The 19,668-nt window shown below is 43.0% G+C and overlaps 1 protein-coding gene across 1 annotated transcript in view; it reads right to left on the bottom strand.

Moving 5' to 3' along the window:
- Nucleotides 1-19,668, bottom strand: part of ULK4 (unc-51 like kinase 4) — a 4,087,308-nt gene that overhangs the window by 2,936,134 nt on the left and 1,131,506 nt on the right. Inside the window, exon 17 of the mRNA XM_044064733.1 lies at nt 18,755-18,833. Within this exon, the coding sequence (XP_043920668.1) occupies nt 18,755-18,833 (79 nt within the window). The remainder of the gene's footprint in view (nt 1-18,754; nt 18,834-19,668) is intronic.

The raw sequence follows: 19,668 nt of genomic DNA, 5'->3' as shown, positions 1-19,668 counted from the left end.
CAGAATGGACTGTACCATGCCAATTTGGAACTTTGACTTCTTCATGTGCTGATTCAATCTGCTCAGATCCAAAATTGGTCTGAGGTTCTCTGTCTTTCTGGGCACTAAAAAGAAGTGTGAGTTAAGCTCCCAATCCTATTTGGTCTGGTGGGACCTCTTGGATGACTCTTTTGTCTAGCAGCTTTTGAATTTCTTGTGCTGACGTGCTCCTCTGACTGTGTGGAACTTCAGGAAGTTTCTTCCTTTTGTGAAAAGGAAGTTGGAAAAATGGAATAGAATAACCTCTGGATATGATTTTTAGCACCCAGAAATCTTCTGTTATGTTTGCCCAGAGATCTGGGTGCAGGGATATTCATCCTCCTAACTGCCTCCAGAGATGGACAGTCATGCAGCATTTCAGGAGCTGCTGGAAGAGTCTTGTCTGGAAAAGAATCTCAGAAACCCTGGTTCTGCAGTCCTCCTCTGCCTCTAAGGTGACAGCTCCCACTGGAACTTCCTCCTCTGCCTCTGGAGGCGTTGTTCCTGCGAGGATCTTGGAAAGGGCCCTGAGGCTTTTGGAACCATATTTTCTTACCACCTCTGTGATTCCTGCAGAAGGCTCGTTGAGGGGTAGAAAACTTGATTCCCACTGCAGGCAAGAGTCTTTCCTTTGTGTTCACTGTGGATAAGCATCTCTTCTACTATTGGCCCAAACAAGGATGTGTCGTCAAAGGGTTCGTTGATGAATAATGTCTTAAAGGGCTCCGCAAAGTCACACAGCCGCATCCATATATGTCTCCTTCCTTAAGGCAATGCCTGAACCAGCCCCTCATGAGGTGCCTTCAGCTGTGTGAGAAATTAACTGCATTGACATGTTTGAAATAGACAGAGTAGTCAGTTAAGAGGATGTTCTTCTGAAATCCTCTGCAGACATGGACCCCAAAACAGTACTTGAAAATTCCTTGGTCACATCTCTCTGAAGCCTCATGAAATGTGCCAGGTAATTAAGAGAGACCTCAGGGCAAAGGTCGCCAAGGCAAAGAATCACTTTCCAAATCTATCCAGCACCCTAGAATCCCTGTTTGGCAGATGGACAAAACAGCTCTGTTCTTCTAGCTCTTTCCTAGTGGCCACTGCCATCACCACAGCATCTACTGTGACTCCTTTGTTTGCAGCCTGTCTTTGGCAGGAGATAAACATCTATAATTTCTCTTCTGAATAGGTTTGATGGTATCCAGCTCCTACCAAACCCAGCAGGAAACTAAATCAATGAGTCCATCCATGGGGGGGGGGTTATAACCCAAGACATAGATGGGCCAGAACCAAAAGCTTCCAAAAATACAGATCCTTCTGGAGAGGCGTTTTTGGAAGACCAAACACCTTTTTGTCTGAGAATCTCTAAAATGTCTCTGAAGGAGATATCATTTGGTGGTGATCTGGGGTACCCTTCTCCTTCTTCAAAATTGGTATCCTCCATGACAGACTCTAACAGCGAGTCTGTGTACCTCCTCTTGCACATTCTCTTCCAATGGATCTCCTCTGTGGGATGTTCAGGGGAAGTACTGGAAGAAAGGGGGAGCTAGTCTATAAGAACTGTTTGGAAACTTGTTGGAACTGGCTGTCCTGTAGGGTAGGCCTGATCAACTCAGAGCCTGAAACCAATGATGGAATGGGGGCTGGATCTAAAGAATGAGGAGGCAGTTCTCTGGAGAGAGAAGAAGCCCTTTCCACAATCTTGAAGGTAGTTGAATCGAGAAAAGCTGCAAACAACTGAACTGGAGCCGAAGCTCCCAGCGCAGGCAGATCACAATTACTCTTGAATCCGTGCCTAGAGGATGGAACCGGACCTGAAATAATCCAGGGCCAGTGCTCCAGGAGGCAGGGATGGATCCGTTAACATCGGAGTTGATCCTGGCCCCACGGATCCAGTGCCAACACTTTGGCTCTGGGACATATTCTGATCTGAAGGTATCGGAGTGGAACTAGTCAGAGATACCCCATCAGAGTCAAAGAAGAGATCTTATTTAGATCCTACTCTAGACCCCTCAGGGAATTCGGATCCTGGGACTTCAAAACAGCTAGATATATTGGAGGAGGAGAGAGAATAGTGCAAGATGTTGTAGGAAGGCTCATGTGTCCAACAAGGGGACAGAGCCGGTATGACTCCCATCTGGGTCTGAGCTCTGAGCAACTTTCGTATCATCCTACCCACATTTGCTTCTGATAAACTTTTGGAAGACATAGAGGATGTAGTGGATTGTGACCTGTAGTGGCTTTTAGGGGTTTGTAAGACTGGAGAGTGCAGAGTAGGAGAAATTGGTTTAATCACATACTCTGGCATATGACTTCTTTGAGAGGTGCCAGGCTTGGGATCCAAGGATCTGGGATCTTTAGTAGGCGCTGTTGGACTGGTCTATATAACAACCAGATCTAAAGATTGGAGCTTTGGATTCAATGATGTCGAATCCGAGATTTTTTGACTTTTAATAGGTGGCTTTGACAAAGTCCTAGGAAACTTTGGTAGGGAGTGTTTTCTGTGCTCTGATGGAGCAGACTTAGTAACTTTAGTGGGGGTTTGAGTCCCAGAAGATGGAGATGAAGTAGCAGGTAGAAGTCCTTTTAGTATAAGCTTGTTGCATCAATCAGCCAGAGTCCTTGGGTTAAAGGCACAGCAGATAGTACAACTTGTATCAAAACAGAAAAAAAATTAAAGGAAACAAATAATTGGTAATTTCAATCCACTGGCTACCCAGGTAATATTAATTTGCCTGTCAGTATTAAAACTGAAAGTTTGAGTCCTTCTACCAGTGAAGGACTCATAGACTACAGTAGCAGAAGGATAGGAGAAAATACAACAGCAAGGTTAATCAGTTCTTAAACGCTCATTCAATAGAAAAAAAAACTAGGTAGATGTTATTCATAAAAGCCATGGGAAAAAAATCACATCACTATGATGCTTCACTGACCTACAAATACTGAAATCTTACTGCACACTCCATATGTCATCACATTTTATTCATGTGGAAATAAACATTACAAGTACTCAAAAATCATGACTACATAGCTGAGCTCTAGGCTACTGTAAGAGATGTGCAGAAATGTTAGCAACAAATTGTAAAAGGAAATACTACTGTGTAACATATGTAGAGATTTTGTTTCAATGATGCCTGAAACCAATACAGTCAAGTCAGCAGCAGTTTTAGTTTGTTAACATTAAGCAAAAAAATAAGTTATGTACTCACCATAACATTTCACCTGTGTTATCCATTTTCCTTCTTCCTCAACAAGTGGGTTTGGATACGACTCGGCCGCTTTTTTACAGCTTGTGGATACCGGAAACTCTCGAGCTCCTCCCTTACCCACAATGCTCTAGTGCCCTACCATACCTCAGATCATGTTTGCTGATCTTTTAGCTTTATAGAAACTTAACAATTATAATATCAGAAACCAATACCTGGAGCTCAAACACAGGAACATTGGTTCCCTTCCACAAGTCACAAATTAAATGGTAGGGGGTTGGAAGAAGCGGAGCTGAGGAAGAATGAAAATTGACAACACAGATGGAACATTACAGTAAGTACATAACTTCTTTACCTGATGCTGTCAATTTTCATTCATTCCTCAACAAGTGGGATAGAGTACCCAGCTACCTGAATCCCGGGAGGACTCTAAGGAAGGATATTCCTGAGCACAGTTGAGCCAAAGGCTGTTCTTCCCCTTGAGACTAGATCCAATTTGCAATGAGTAATAAAGGTATGAGGATTAGCCTAAGTTGCAGCCACACAGATATCATCCATGGAAGACATGGATAAAAATACTGATGAAGTTGCCGTGGACTTGGTTGAATGGGCTCTTAAAGGTTTCAACAAAGACAACGAAAATGCAATCAGTTAACCATTTGGTTAAAGTTATTTGGTATCTGGTTTGCCAATTCTGATTCCACAAAGGAAACAAATAACTGATCTGTTTTTCTGAAATTCTTTGGTCTGTGCAAATACAAATGTAACTGTCTGTGAACCTCCAACATATATTCTCCTTTGTTCATGAAATTTGGAAAGAAAACTGAAAGACCAATAGATTGATTGATTTTGGATTCTGACACCACTTTAGGAATGAAGGATGGGTTATAGTTCGTAATGCTACCCTATCTTTATGTAAAATTTAAAAAGAAGGCTTAGAAGATAGGAAATGAAGTTCAGAGGCTCTTTGGGCAGAGGTTATAGCTACCAAAACAATAGTATTCACGGTTAAAAATTTTAGTTCACATTTTGCTGATGGTTCAAATGGAGATTGAGTTAAAGCTTATAATACTAAATTCAAATCCCATGGCAGAGTTGGATCTTTAAAAGGGGGTCTAAGAAGAAAAGTTGCCCTTATAAAGCCTTTACAAAGGTTTGAAGAAACTAAGGAGAAATTATTTACTCCTATGTGGAGATTAGAAATGGCAGCTAATTGTACTTTAATAATCACGGAGCTAGCCCCTTCACTAAAAACTGCAGCCAAAAACTCAAGAACTTTAGGTACTGGTGCTGAAAAAAGGATGAATGTTTCTTTGCTGTGCCCAAAAAGCACAAATGTTCCATTTACTTATGTAAATTTTCCTAGTGGAAGCTTTATTGGAAGACAAAAGAATACAACATACATGGGAGGACAGCCTTGGTTGTCTTGCTATCAGTGGAAGTGGAGAAACCACTGTCAACATTAGGCTTGAAATGTCTGGGTGAATCATGTCTGTTGGGTGAAACAGGAGGTCTAGAACTGGATCTACAATCCATGGTGGGTGAACTAGATAGGCCAAATAAAGAGGAACCAAATCTGACAAGGCCAATAAGGTGCAATGAGGATGACTGTGCTCTTCAATCAAGATGCTTTCTGGAGAAACTTGGGGATTACAGGAGTTGGGGGCAAGTGTAAAAGAGACTGAGGGGCCAATAGTGGAGGAAAGCATCTCTCAGTGATTCCACCAATGGGGATCAGGGCAAAGCACCTGCTGCACTTGTTGTTGAGGGGAGATGCAAAGAGGTCACAGCAAGGTTGCCTCATTAGTGGAATATTTTTACCTCAGTTTTTATGTTGAGAGACCGCTTGTAAGGAAATAAAATGGACCTGCTTAATTTGTCTGCTATCATGTTGGATTTCCATGAAATGTGCATTATCAGAAATTGACTAGTTGAGACCATCCACTGCCACATTCTCAGAGCTTCTCAACACAAGGAGTAAGATCTGATATCCTTGTTTGTTGATGTACCATATCACTGACATACGGTCCATCTGAATCGCAATAGTCCTGGAAGGGAGAGAGTCTCAAAAGGCCTGCAACACTAGGAGTACTGCTCTCATTTCCAAGACATTGATATGTGTGTTGGCCTCTTTGGGGGACCAGGTGCCTTGGACTGCCTTTCCCAAGAAGTGCCCCCCAATTTAGGAAGCATCAATGGTCACTATGGCTTCAGACAACGGAATAATGAAGGGGTGACCTTGCAAAATCTGACCTGAGTAAACCTACCACAAAAGGTACTTTTTGAATACCAGAGTTATTCTGATCTGGGAGGACATATGGTGTTGCAGAATAGATCACTGAGTTGCTAGGGTCCAATGAATAATTCTCATATGGTATTTTGCTAATGAAATCAGAACTATCGCAGCAGACACTGATCCCAAGGCTTTTAGAATCAATCGATCTGATACAGAAAAATGTATTAGCTTTTTGGCTTGAAATCAAATAGTTTGTACTCTTGGTAAAGGAAGGGAGGCTATCACTGATACCATATTGAACAAGACCCCTATAAACTCTAATAATTGAAATGGTTATAGGTCAGATTTGTTGTGACTGATAGTAATTCCTAGATGAAAGCAAAGCTGGAGTACATAATCTCATGTTTTTATCAGAAGATGTCTGGTCGGAGCACTTATAAGTCAGTCATCCAAGCACAGAAACACCTAGAATCCCAGCAGTCTCAAGTGAGCTGCTACTACTGCTCAGAATTTGGTGAACACCCTGGGGGCTGTAGTGAGGCCAAAGGGCAGAGCTCTGAATTGGTAATGACTAACTCCCAGCTGGAAGCGTAGGTATCTTCTGGATTACCTGTTCATTTTTATGTCATAGTATACATCCTGAAGATCTACTGCGCACATCCAGTCATCCTTGTACAGAAAAGGCAAAATGGACTTAACCACGACCATCTGGAACGTCATGTACTGAACTGATTTGTTCAGACTGCTGAGATCCAAAATTGGTCTCCAGTCCCCTGTTTTCTTTGGCACTAAAAAGAATCTTCAGTAAGTTCTGGAGTCTTTCTGGTCTTGGGGGAACCTCTCGAATGACACTTTTTTCTAATAGCTTTCTTATTTCTAGTGCTGCTGCTTTCCTCTGACAGGGTTGAACACTGATAATTTTGTTTACTGCTAAAGGTGGAGGTAAGGAAAAGGGTACTATATAACCTCTGGAAATAATCCTCTGCACCCATGAATCTTTAGTAATCTCTAGCCAGGCTCTCTGTTGCAATGTTAGATGACCCCCAACTGCCTCCAGAGATGGACAATCATGCCTCCTTTCAGAAGCGCTGGTAGATCTGTCAGAGAAAGTGTCCCTAGATCCCTGATTCTACGAGCTTCCTGTCTTGTGTAGGTGGCATCTCCCATTACAGTTTCCCCCCTCTGCCCCTGGGGGAACTATCTCCATGTGTGTCATGGAAAGGAGCCTGAGTTTTCTGAACCACATTTTCCGACCACCTTGTGATTCCTAAAGAAGGTTCTTTGAGGAGTCGAAAAACATACGCCCACTGCAGACAGGGTCTTACCATCCTGCTCACACCTGGATAGTCTGTCTTAAACCTTGAGGACAAAAAATAAGTTATGTATTTACCATAATGCTCCATAGGTGTTGTGCATTTTCATTCTTTCTCAATGTATGGGTTCGACTCCAACACTTGGATCCGACTCATCCGTTACTCTAGATCATGGTGACCGCTCAAGGTAAACTCTTGAGTTCCTTTCCTACCCACAATGCACCAGGCCTAACTTTCCTCAGATCCTATTTGCATCCTGAGAGAGAGAGATAAAGAGAGAGAGTAAAAGAATTGCGACAACTGGATGTCAACACAAAGGACATATGGTGTCCTTGGTGTCCTTGAAGATCTCATTCCTCCAGAAATTGTTTGAGAGAAATGGAGGGCGATGGAGCATGGGGAGTTGAGGAAGAAAGAAAATGGACTGCACAGATGGAATGTTATGGCAAGTACATAACTTCTTTATCGAATGTTGTCAATTTTCATTGGTTTCTCAACATAAGTGACAGAGTCCCCTTCTACCTAAATTCCTGGGTGGACTGTATGGAAGGATATTCTGGAGTATGGCTGAGCCAAAGGCTGCTCTTTCCCTCAAGACCAGATCCACTTTGTAATGAATGATAAAGGTATAACAATTTGAACAATTAGCAGCCGCACAAATATCATCCACAGATGCTCTAGACTGCAAAACAGTGGAAGCAGCCATAGATCTAGCTGAATGAGCCTTTAATGGTTTTGGTAAGGGGAGATTCAATTTAGTATAGACAGATGAGATGCAATCTGTCAACCATCTGGCTATAGTTACCTTTGTAACTGATTTGCTGATCTTGTATGTGCAAAGGAAATAAAAAGCTGGTCTGTCTTTCTAATTTGTTTTGTTCTGTGCAGATATGAATGCAATTGCCTATGAACATCCAGTAAGTGCAGTGTATATGCTCCTTTATTCGCAAGGTTTGGGAAGAATACTGACAGGTTAACGGCTTGGTTAATACTGGATTCTGACACCATCTTAGGTAGGACGCAAGCCTTGTTACATAAGGTAACCCTGTCTCTGTGGAAAATCAAATATGATGGCTTAGAAGATAATGTTTGAAGTTCTGAAATTCTTCTAGCAGAAGTAATTGCAACTAAAAAGATTGTCTTCTAGGATAAGAAATTTAGATCACAATTAGCTGCAGGTTCAAAGGGAGACTGTGTCAAGGCTTGCAGTATCAAATTTGAATCCCATGGTGACAAAGAATCTTTGTAAGGTCTAAGCAGAAGAGCCCCTCTCAAAAATGCTTTGTACAGTTTAGAGGAGGCCAGAGAAGAATTCTGAAATCCCACATGGAAATTCAAAATGGCTGTGAGTTGGACTTTGATAGTCGATGAACTAGCATCCTCACTGAATAAACTTGCTAAAAAGTCAAGAACAGAATGTATCAGGGCTGAGAAGGAATCTACCTGATTCTGCTCTGCCCAACAAATTAATCTTCTTCATTTACTTCTGTAGAGTTTCCTTGTAGAGGGTTTATGGGAAGATAACAGAATGGAACGGACAGCCAAAGAGAACATAGTTTGTCAGGTTATCAATGGAAATGGAAAGACCATTCAGTCAGTTTAAGGTTTGAGATGTCTGGGTGAATCATGCCTGTCGGGTGAGACAGAAGGTCTGGAGTCAGATCCAGAATCCAAGGTGGGTACAGAAGATGAGGCCAAACGAAGGGGAACCAAATTTGTCGAGGCCAGTAAGGTGTGATGAGGATGACTTTGCTCTTCAACCAGGCTGCTTTCTGGAGGAATTTGGAAACTAAAGGAGTTGGTGGATAAGTGTATAGAAGACCGGGGGGGGGGGGCAATCGTGGAGTACAGCACCCCTCAGTGACTCCCCTGGACAGAAGATTAGGGCAAAGAAGCTGCTGTACTTGTTGTTTAGGGGAGATGCAAAGAGATTGCAGCAAGGCTGGCCCCACTGACTGAAATTCATGTTCGTTACTTTGTTGCTGAGAGACCATTCATGAGGCAGTAAGACGAACCTCTTTCGTTTGTTTGCTATCACATTGGACTTCTCCAGAATATGCGTTGCAATTAAAAAGCTGTTATAAGAAATCAGCCAGTGTCACACCCTTAGAGCTTCTCGACACAGAGGGTAAAGATCTGGTTCCACCTTGTTTGTTTATGTATCAAACTACTGAAATGTTTTCTGTCTGGATCACAATCATTCAGACAGGGAAAGAGTCTTGGGAATGCCTGCAATGCCAAAAGCACTGCTCTCATTACCAGAACATTGACATGAGGGAAGTTAGGAATGGAGCATTGTGGGGAGGACAGGAGCTTGAGAGTTTGTTGGTCTCCATGAGCTGGAGTAACAGCTGAGTTGGATATGAACCCATACGTTGAGGAACAAATGAAAATTTACATCAGATCAAAGAACTTCCATCAAACGGAGCACTGACAAAGGAGGTCTTGAAGGGCTTCACAAAATCACACAGGCACATCCAAGCATGTTTCCTAATGGAAATGCCTGAACCGGGTCTATATTAGAACACAGAACATTCAAAATTTTGAGTGTTCAAATATCGAACCCTATGAATCAAAAATTTAAAACATCGAACATACAGAACAGAGAATTTTTTCCTAGGGAAAAAATTTGCTGTTCCAAAACACATACACACAACACAAGCCTACCAAACAAACAGCAATCCACACACATACATCTAAACTCTTACACCTAACCATACACTAAACTATACATATACCACTAACTATCCAATTACCTTAACCCAAACGCTAACCCTTAGGTCCGTCACTATCGCACAGTCACCTCACCCACACTCTAACCCTAACTCACCTACCCCGTCCTAACCCTCATGTCCACACAATCGCACACTTACCTGACCCACGCCCTAACCCTAACTCACCTAACCCACCCTAACCCTCACGTCCACACAATTGCACACTTACCTGAACCTGACCCGTAACTTTCCACCACAGAGCTAAAAATACTGAAGCAACAGAAACGGACAACCAATTTTTTTCCCTAGGAAAAAAATTGGTTTTCTGTTTCTTCGACATTTTTAGCGTTCACTGAAAACGGGTCGATATTAGAACCCTCGAAATTTTGAACGTTTGGTGTTCTAATATAGACCCCCTGAACCTGCCACCCTTGAGGTACCATCAGCTGCATGTGAGATGAGACTCATGGGCACATTTGAAATCGATGGTACAGTAGCCAACTCTCTGCCTCAGAAGTAATGGTCCCAGAGAAAGAGATTTGGAGAGTTTTTTAATCAAATCCCTCTATATTCCGGTGAAGTGTGCCAAATAATTCAGCGACCTAAGTGCAAAACTCACTGAAGCATATACATGGTTCCCAAATTTGTCCAATGCCCTAGACTCCCCGTTAGGGGGATGGACAGATGAATTCTGTTCTGTGAGTTCCTTCTTTGTGGCTGCCTCTATGATGATGGCATCTACTGGTACTTATTTGCTCCAAAATTCTCTTCCTTTCAGTGGTCTCTTGGGGATCGGCTCAGAGTCGGGTTCCTTCCACGCCCACCGACAGGTCAAATCAATAAGCTCATCAGAGGGCAGAGTCACTCAGAAGGTAGATGGGCTAAATCCAAAGGCTTCCAAGAATACAGATTCCTCTTGGGAAGGGTTATGGGTAGACCAACCACCTCTTTGCTTCAGGATCTCCACAATTTCTCCAGGTTGTGATGTTGGGGACCCTTCTCTCTCATCAAAATCGGTATCTTCCACGACCAACTCTTGTGAAGAGTCTAAGTGTCTCTTCTTAGGGACTTCTTCAGCATGATGATCTGGAGAAGTATCAGAAAATATAAGTATACCCTCCTGGGTAATCTGGAGACTTTGGACTGGCTGTCCCCGTGGAGTAGAGTATTGATGCTCCAGGCACAAAGACATATGAGACTGGGAAGAAGGATCCAAGGGGGGAATTGTCCTTTCTCTAGAAGTACAGAACACTCTCTCCACTACCTCAAAGGCAGAATACTCTGGGGAGAAGGAGGACAATGGTGCCGAGAAGACATGGTTCTGAACCGTCTTCTCCCTCTGACCCAAATGCAGTCCACCCAAGGCAGAGGTCAGAGCCAAGCTGTCCAAAGCTGTGGCTCTGAGGGGCAGAGACAGCTCTGACAACTTCAGAGTTGACTCCAACACCTTGGATCTGGCAAATGCGCTATGTCTCCATTAGTCATCAGGCTCCAACATGCTTAGGTCCACTCAAACAAGGTATAGGAGAAGATACAACAATCACTGGATCCCACACGGATGATTAAAGAAGTCTCAGATCCAAGAGTTCTGAAGCTGAAGGTCAGATCAGAGAAGGAGCCAAAACAGGTGTAGTAGTACTAGTAAAGGTCTCGGTCAGGAGTACCCTCATCTGTATTTGTGCCAAGAGAAATTTCCTCATCATTCTATCGACATCTGCTTCTGTCAAACTCCTGAAAGAACAGAAAGAGGCCACTGAAGGGGTCATGGGATGATGGAGCCTCTGTAGGAGGGAAAATGGAAGATGAGAAGGAACAGGACCTGGAGATGATGCATATCAGGTCTTAGGGAGCTTCTCTGGCTACTAGTGCATCAGGTCTGATGATTTAGAATGGTTATACAGAGCTGTGGGATCCGAATGTTTAGTCATTGGATCTGACAAACTCAGATCTGACCACTTAGACACCTTTAGAGGGGGTTCAACAGTAGGATCAGAGCTAGGAGTGAAGGATTTGGAAGGGTCCGACAGACACTTTCTGGACTCCTTTTTCTCTAATCTCCAGGTTTGAGCTGCAAATAAAGACTCAGATAAAGAAGTCGGTAATAAACCTTTCAAAGTAAGCTCATTTTTGCAGTCCACTACGGCCCGTGGATTAAAGACCTTACAAATGTCGCAAGACTCTCTCAAATGAGCTGGGCCTAAACAGTACACACAAGAATTGTGTGCATCTGAAAGAGAGATTTTATGCTCACAATTTTTACATTTTTTAAATCCAGAAGTTTTTCAACGATACTAGTGAAAAAATACAGACCAAATAATAGAAGAAAAAAAGAAGTTGTGTCTTACCATAACGTTCCATCTGTATTGTTGATCCTCATTCAGTCATTACGTATGGGTATCAGTTCTGAGCACGGAACCGAGCCGGCCATTTTCCAAGCTCGCGTCAGCTTCAAACTCTCGAGCTAAACTCTTACCCACAATCCCCCTCTCCCTGTTACTTCAGATTGAGTTTGCAAGTGAAAGAAGGTAGAGGCTACCTCTGGTCAAATAACCTAAGAGAACTGGATGGTGAGATCCACTAGAAACCACAGGAAGGGGAAGGAGGGTGGGTCGTAATGACTGAACAAGGATCAACAATACAGATGGAACATTATGGTAAGACATAACTTCTTTATCTGATATTGTTAATCCTCGTTCATTCTTTACATATGGGACAAAGTACCTGGCTACCTCTATTCCTGGGAGGCTCTCATGGAAGGACATTCCTGAGCACCATAGAACTGAAAGATGCTCTTCCCCTGGAGGCCAAATCCAATTTGTAATGATTGACGAAGGTATGAGGCGTAGCCCAAGCTGCAGCTGCACAGATGTCATGTAAAGAAGCTCTGGCATGGAAGGCAGCAAAAGTTGCCATCGACCTTGTTGAATGAGCTTTCACGGTAGTAGGCAACGAGATATTACGTTGTGTGTAAATAAAGGTCACACAGTCCTTCAACCATCTAGCTAATGTGACCTTAGCAACAGCAGATCCTAATCTAGGTCCAGAAAAAGCCAAAAATAACTGGTCAGATTTACGAAAGGGTTTAGTCCTGTTTAAGTAAAAATGGATTTGCCTGTGTACATCTAGGGTATGTAGGCAATACTCTCCTCTGTTTGAATGATTGGGAAAGAAAACTGGCAATTCAATGGCTTGATTAATGGACATTTCAGAGATCACTTTAGGCGGAAATGATGGATTAGTTCTCAGAGACACTATATCTCTATGAAAAATCAAGTATGGACTCTTGATACATAAAGCTTGAAGTTCAGAAATACGTCTGGCAGAAGTAATAGCGACCAAAAACAAGGTTTTCCATGACAAATGCTTGAGATCACAAGAAGAGGCTGGTTCGAAAGGTGCCATTGTCAGTGCTTGTAGAAGTAATGATAAATCCCATGGTTGAATAGGTTCTCTAAAAGGTGGCTTCAGATGATTCACACCTTTTATGAAGGTATTGCACAATTTATGCGACATAAGAGAGGAATCTTGGACACCCTCATGAAAATTAGAAATTGCAGCCAAATGAACTCTAATGGTAGAGGCTGACAGACCCGATTGAAAAAGGTCAGCCAGATAGTCTAGTATTATCGACACTGGTGCTGAAAAGGGGTCTACTTGTTTATCTTTCAGCCAACAGGTAAATCTTTTCCACTTGCTCAGATAAGTAATTCTAGTGGAAGACTTATGAGAAGCAATGAGAATATCACGTACTGGTAAAGAAAGATCATTCTGCCTGGCAATCAAGGGAATTGGAGTAGCCAAGCCGTTAGCTTCAGGCTGTTCAGGTTGGGATGAATCAGGTTCTGTGGGTGTGAGATCAACTCCGGGATTGGATGGAGAATCCATGGTCGATCTAGTAGGTGAGGCCAAAGGAAGGGGAACCAAATCTGTCGGGGCCAATATGGTGCTATGAGGATCACCTTGCTCTTCAACCGCCGGGCTTAATTCATAAATTGGGGAATGAGGGGAAAGGGTGGAAATGCGTAGAGAAGACCCGAGGGCCAATCATAGACTAGAGCATCCCTAGGTGACAGTCCCAGAGGGGGAATCAGAGCGAAGTAGCTGCTGCATTTGTAGTTGGTCGGTGATGCAAAGAGGTCGCAGCAAGGATGGCCCCAACAGTGGAAGATCTCCGTCGCTATCAAGGGATTCAGGGACCACTCGTGAGGTTGAAGAATGCACCTGCTGAGTCTGTCTGCTATCATGTTGGAACGCCCGGGAATGTGCGTTGCTAGAAGAAAACGGTTGGTAGCCATCGCCCACTGCCATATCCTAATGGCCTCTTGACAAAGGGGGTAAGATTTGGTTTCACCTTGCTTGTTGATGTACCAGACCACCGCCATGTTGTCTGATTGAATCGCAATTGTCGAAGATGGCAGCAGGGGATGGAATGTTTGCAACGCCAGAAGCACCGCCCTCATCTCTAGAACATTTATATGCAGATGGGCCTCCAGTTGGGACCAAGTGCCTTGGACTGTCTGTCCCTGACATAGCCTCCCCACCCCATTGGCCTTGGGTTGCTGGGGGGAGAAGGGGTGAGACCATTGTGAAAGATTGTGAGTCATCCACCAATTGAAATCCTGTTTGCACCTGTGGGTTACTCGAATCATGGCTGAAAGAGGATGCTGAAAAGGATACCATTGGGTGAGCAGTAGCCACTGTAGAAGCCTCATGTGAAACCTGGCCAGGGGAACAATGGTGATGGAGGCAGCCATGGAACCCAATAGCTGTAGAACCGAGTGAGCTGTGGATTTTTCCTTTGAAAGGATTGGAATTAGTTGTTGCTTTATCCTTAAAATTTTGTGCTCTGGAATAGCAGCTCTGCAGTTTTTTGTGTCCAAGATAACCCCTATGAATTCTGGCGACTGAGATGGGGTGAGATTGGATTTCTGCCAGTTTATGGTTATGCCTAGCCTTTGAGCAGTGAGGAGAGAGTATGCCAGGGCTTTTTCCAGTAGATGTCTGGTGGGGGCGGAAATGAGCCAGTCGTCTAGGTATGGAAACACCTGGAATCCTTGAAGTCGCAAGTGAGCTGTGACAACTGCCATGCACTTTGTGAAAACTCTGGGGGCTGTAGAGAGTCCGAAGGGCAGTACTCTGAACTGGTAGTGACTGGCTCCAGCACAGAAGCGCAGAAATCTTCTTAATGGCCTGTTCACCTTTATGTGGTGGTACGCATTTTGAAGATCTATAGAGTACATCCAATCGTCTTTTTCCAAAAGCAGGAGGATAGATTGTATTGTGACCATCCGGAACTTTTGTACTCTCACAAACTTGTTCAATACACTGAGATCTAAAACTGGTCTCCAGTCCCCGGTTTTCTTTGGCACCAAAAATAGTCTTGAGTAGAATCTGGATCCTATCTGGTCTGGAGGGACTATTTGGATGACTCTTTTTCTTAGCAGCTTTTCTATCTCTAGTGCTGCTTCCTCCCTTTGATTGGGTGGAACATCGGGAAGATTTTTTGATGGGACAAAGATCGAAGGGGATATGATAACCTCTGGTTATGATCCTTTGTACCCAAGAATCGGTGGTGATGGTTATCCAGGCAGAAGGGTACAAGGAGAAACATCCCCCAACTACCTCCAGAGGAAAGGAGTTGGGCCGCTCTTCAGGAGCACTGGTAGGATTGACCAGGGAAAGAATCCCTGGAACCTTGGTTACGCTGTCCCCCTCTGCCCCGAAAGAAGCGCAAGTTTCCCATTCTGCCTCTGGGGGAGTACTCGGTCTGTGTGTCACGGAAAGGACCCCGAGAGTATCTTCCCACTCTTTTGGTTTCAGGAGAAAGCACGTTGAGGGGAAGAATAATGGACCCCTATGGCAGAAAGGGTCTGACAAGTTCATCAGCAGGTGGAGTAACCCAGGAGATAGGGGGGCGGGCACAAAAGGGCTGCAGGAACACAGATTCCTCAGGGGTCAGATTAGAGGACTGCCAGTCACCTCAGGATTTCGTGGATATCCTCAAAGGGTACCTCAGAGGGTGACCAAGGGGATTCTTCCCCCTCACCGAAATCTGTGTCCTCGGTGAGGGACTCCTCTGTGGAGTCCATGTGCTTCCTCTTACACAAACTTTTCCGGTGGACCTCCCCAGCAGGAGAAACTGGGGAAGACAACAGAAAGGGGGATTCCTGAGGGAATATGTCCTGCGGCCCTTGCACCCGGTGTCTGCTGGATGCGACTTGTGAAACCAGTGTACCAGAGGAGGGTGGAGGTATAGACAGTCCGGTATCGCCAGCAGCAGCAAAAGCCTTCTCCATCAGTTGGAAGGCTGGTCCACCCGAAGAGGAGTGTATGCCTAGGACAGGGGGCACTCCTCCCCTAAGTGGCTCAGCCTGCCCTGTGGAGCAGCAAGCTATGCGTGTCACAGCTGACATCCTGGGTCATAGCAAAATTTTCCTGCCATGAAGGCAACTGCGGTTCCTTGGTGAGATCCATAAAGGGAACCGCAGAAGGGGAAGACTGTGCTATATCCATGGACTTCAAAAGCAATGAAGGAGGAGAATAAGAAGGTGTCTTTGGAGATGGGTGATCACCTTCCAAGGAAGGATAGTTCCTGAGGGGTGGAATACCTCTGGCCAAGAATGCCTGGTCCATAAGACGCAACACATCATGTTCGGAAAGGCTTCTAATGGACCTCACAAAGACTGAGGGAGAAACAGGCCTGTCCACAAAAAAGGCAGACTCGGTGCCCATCTCATCTGACTGCACCGAGGACAATGGTGCAGAGACAGACTGGACTACTGTTGTCTGCACCGAAGAAGTCATTGGTGCCGAGGTCAATGTCTGCACCGACACAGGGATCGGTGCCGAAGTGGTTGTCAGTGCAGAAGTAGTGGGAGAAGTCAGTGCCAATACTGGAACTGACAAAACTGGAGCCAACAATAAAGGCCTCAGTTCCGAGGAAGATCTCGGAGCCGACGCGGTCAAGGACTGCGCCGACTAAACGGTCGGTGCTGATACAGTGGTAATGGTCTGAACCAAGGAGCCCATCAGTGCCGATATATAGAAAGCTGCAGGAGAGGATGGAGCCAAAATCACTAATGGAGCCGAAGGCCTTGGTGCCGAAGGTCTAGGCTCTGAAAGCACTGGGGCTGACTGAAAGAGCTCCGGAGCAGAAAATTTAGCCTTTTTAGGTTTTGGTTGGTGAGGGTCCCCAGCCAGGGACGAAGGCAAAGATTTAGCCTTAGTAGAAACATCCATTTTCTTATGGGCTTTAGGAAGGGTTGAGACCTCCGACCCAGAAATAGCCTCTGAAAAGGGAGATTTTAGAAGTCCCTTCAGTATGAGCGTGTTTTTCCTTTTTAACAAAGTTCTATTAGAAAAGTTCTCACAAATAGTACAGGGTGGTTCAACAGATAAATGGGAAGCTCCCAAACAGTACACACACAAAGATTGTGCATCAGAAGTAGGCAGTTTGTGTCCACAATCAGAACACAGCTTAAACCCCGGACTACCTTTTTATCTGCCATATTAATTAATAGAAAAGTACCAACAATGGTACAAGAGAGTACCCGAAGGTATGAAAAAGAAAAAGGGAAAAAGATTACCAATGATGGTAAAGAGAAAATACCTCGTGGTAAAAGTAGTAAGTAAAAGACAGAAAAACCTGAGGAATTTATGAACGCTAGATGCGATAGGTTAAGAGACAATAAAATATCAACTCTTCTGACAGAAAAGTAATTTGTAAAGCAATTAAACAACAACTGACTGTACTTCGCTCAAGAGAAGTAGCTTGACACGACCGGATGGCACAGTGGCAAACGAAATCTGAGGTAACAGGGAGAGGGGGATTGTGGGTAAGAGTTTAGCTCGAGAGTTTGAAGCTGATGCGAAATTGGAAAATGGCCGGCTCGGAACCGATACCCATAAGTAAGGAATGAACAAGGATTAACAATATCAGATACATATTTTTTTCTTTTAAAGGAAAGGAAAAAAAAAAAAAAGAGAAAGTGAAAAATTATGAACAACAGTAGTTAAAGATGTTACCACAAGGGTATAAGGGCTGAGGAAAAAAAAGAGTAACAACAATGGTAAGCTAAATTACACCAGTAAGTGCAGGTAGGATAAGGGAGAAATATATTATAGAAACTAACTACAGCATTATGGGTAAGGGAGCAGCTTGAGAGTTTCCAGTATGCTCGAGCTGTAAAAAGCATCCAAGTACGATCCGAGGGTCAGACCTGAACCCCCTTGTTGAGGAATGAATGAAAAGTGACAACATCTGATGAAGGCATTAACAGATGACAGGAATTTGGCTAAAAAAAAATAAAAAAATCATATTTATACTTAGAATGTGACAGTACAACTACAATGTGTTGAACCACTAATCTATGCTTTTTGTTTAAAAAGATGCTGAGAAATGCCCCTTGAAGATGCTTGCCAGCTGTTACCATTTCTTGATGCAATAGCATCCCATAACACTTAAATGTGTAACAGTATATGCAAAGGGAACTGTGTTAAGTATAAATGGAATACTCCCCAACGAAGACAATGAATGTCAAACATTTCTAATTCTAAATTTTGTGTATAAGAACAGCGAGCTGAAATCAGTGAAGGCTACTGCTCTTTTAACAAGGGTGCTCATACTTGAGTAATGACCACCAGTGATATACACAACTGAACATTAAAAATGAAATCATTCATCATTACCAATACCAATGGTAAATATACTCTTGGTATACAAGAGAAGACATTATTGCATGCCTTCACATGGAAGTGTAAGAAAATACCTTCTTTTTAGAAGTGACAACTGTAACTGCAAGTCTCAACTATGCAAAAAAAAAATAAAAGTGCAAATGCCAGCTAAAAAAAGCCAGTGTCAGAACTTGCTGTAAGGCAATAAAAGCATTTCTGCAGAGGGTCTGGACTTCTCTGTATACCACACACCACTGTTACTATAACTCCAAGATAATTTTACTTCAGAGCAAGGGTAATACTATGAGGAACTGTATCGCAGACTTCAAATATATTTATTCTTCTTGCACTGTCAGTCTCCAAATGCTTCTTTGAAATTTCACCTGAACCCCATAAGGATACACTCTGGAAATAAATAGTGGTGCTTGGGCAAATTAAAATAATTCACATCAAAACTCAAATAAAAAATATGAAATACTCAAATAAATTTTGGTCTGAATAAAGTATCAGAAGTTCGAATGCACAATACAGATGTAAAAATGTACACAACTTCTTTAGAGCCATTTCCTTGCTAGCCTTGTCATTTAAGAAAATTGTTACCTCGGTGACTGGCACATCTTCCCTGAGATCTTCTGTATGACAAGCCATCAATCCAATTACTCGAACCGCCTTAGCACGACTGTAAAACAAACATTACTATTTTTTCATCAGATACAAATGCAAATGTGCAAAGCATAGAATAAGAACAGTCTGAAACTTAAATCACTGTAAAATTCATTATTAAGACACAGAGCAACAAATGGAAATTAAAAACACCTCCAAAATTGATCTACTTAATATCAATAAACTGAGCATATAATACCATTATTTTTTGACAGATGGGTAGGCATTAACCTTTGCACTCCAAAACCATCACTACCTATTAATTTTTTTTAAATAAGAAACATCATTATTAAATTATTACGTATGACACTGTCAATCTTACATCTATATAAATGAAAACAAACCATACTGATATAATTTCAGTCGTAAACACTATACATCACAAACCATGCTGACAAAATTGTAGTTGCAAGCATCATATATCACTTATAATTTATCCAGTCATTGTCAGTCAAACATTACATAGTTCATTCAAATCCTGCCTTCTTTTAAACCTTGTTCCTCATCTGCATGTATTGTTCCCACAATTCCCATTTGTGCCTATGTAATTTGCTCCTACTCTTTTCTAAAGATCCCAATTCCAGTTGTTTTATCTGTATTACTATATTCACTACTTCTAGTAAAGTTGGTTTAGACTTTGATTTCCATTTTCTAGCAATTGCTTTTTTGGCAGACACCATAAACAGACTCAGCAAGGTCTTACTGTGTCTAGGCAATTCCAATTCTGTATCATAGCTCAAAATAAATAAATAATATTGTTAGTTATACCAATTTGCCCATATATACTCAGTATTTCTGACAGAACAGTCTTCAGGGAATCTAACGTCTGGCAACTCATTACATACCCAGAA

Source organism: Protopterus annectens, chromosome 3.part0 (assembly GCF_019279795.1).
Source record: "Protopterus annectens isolate FY-2018-M chromosome 3.part0, PAN1.0, whole genome shotgun sequence".
NCBI classification, from domain to species: domain Eukaryota; kingdom Metazoa; phylum Chordata; order Ceratodontiformes; family Protopteridae; genus Protopterus; species Protopterus annectens.
Note: the sequence above shows the minus strand (reverse complement) of the source record. Positions and strands in the feature narration are given on the sequence as shown.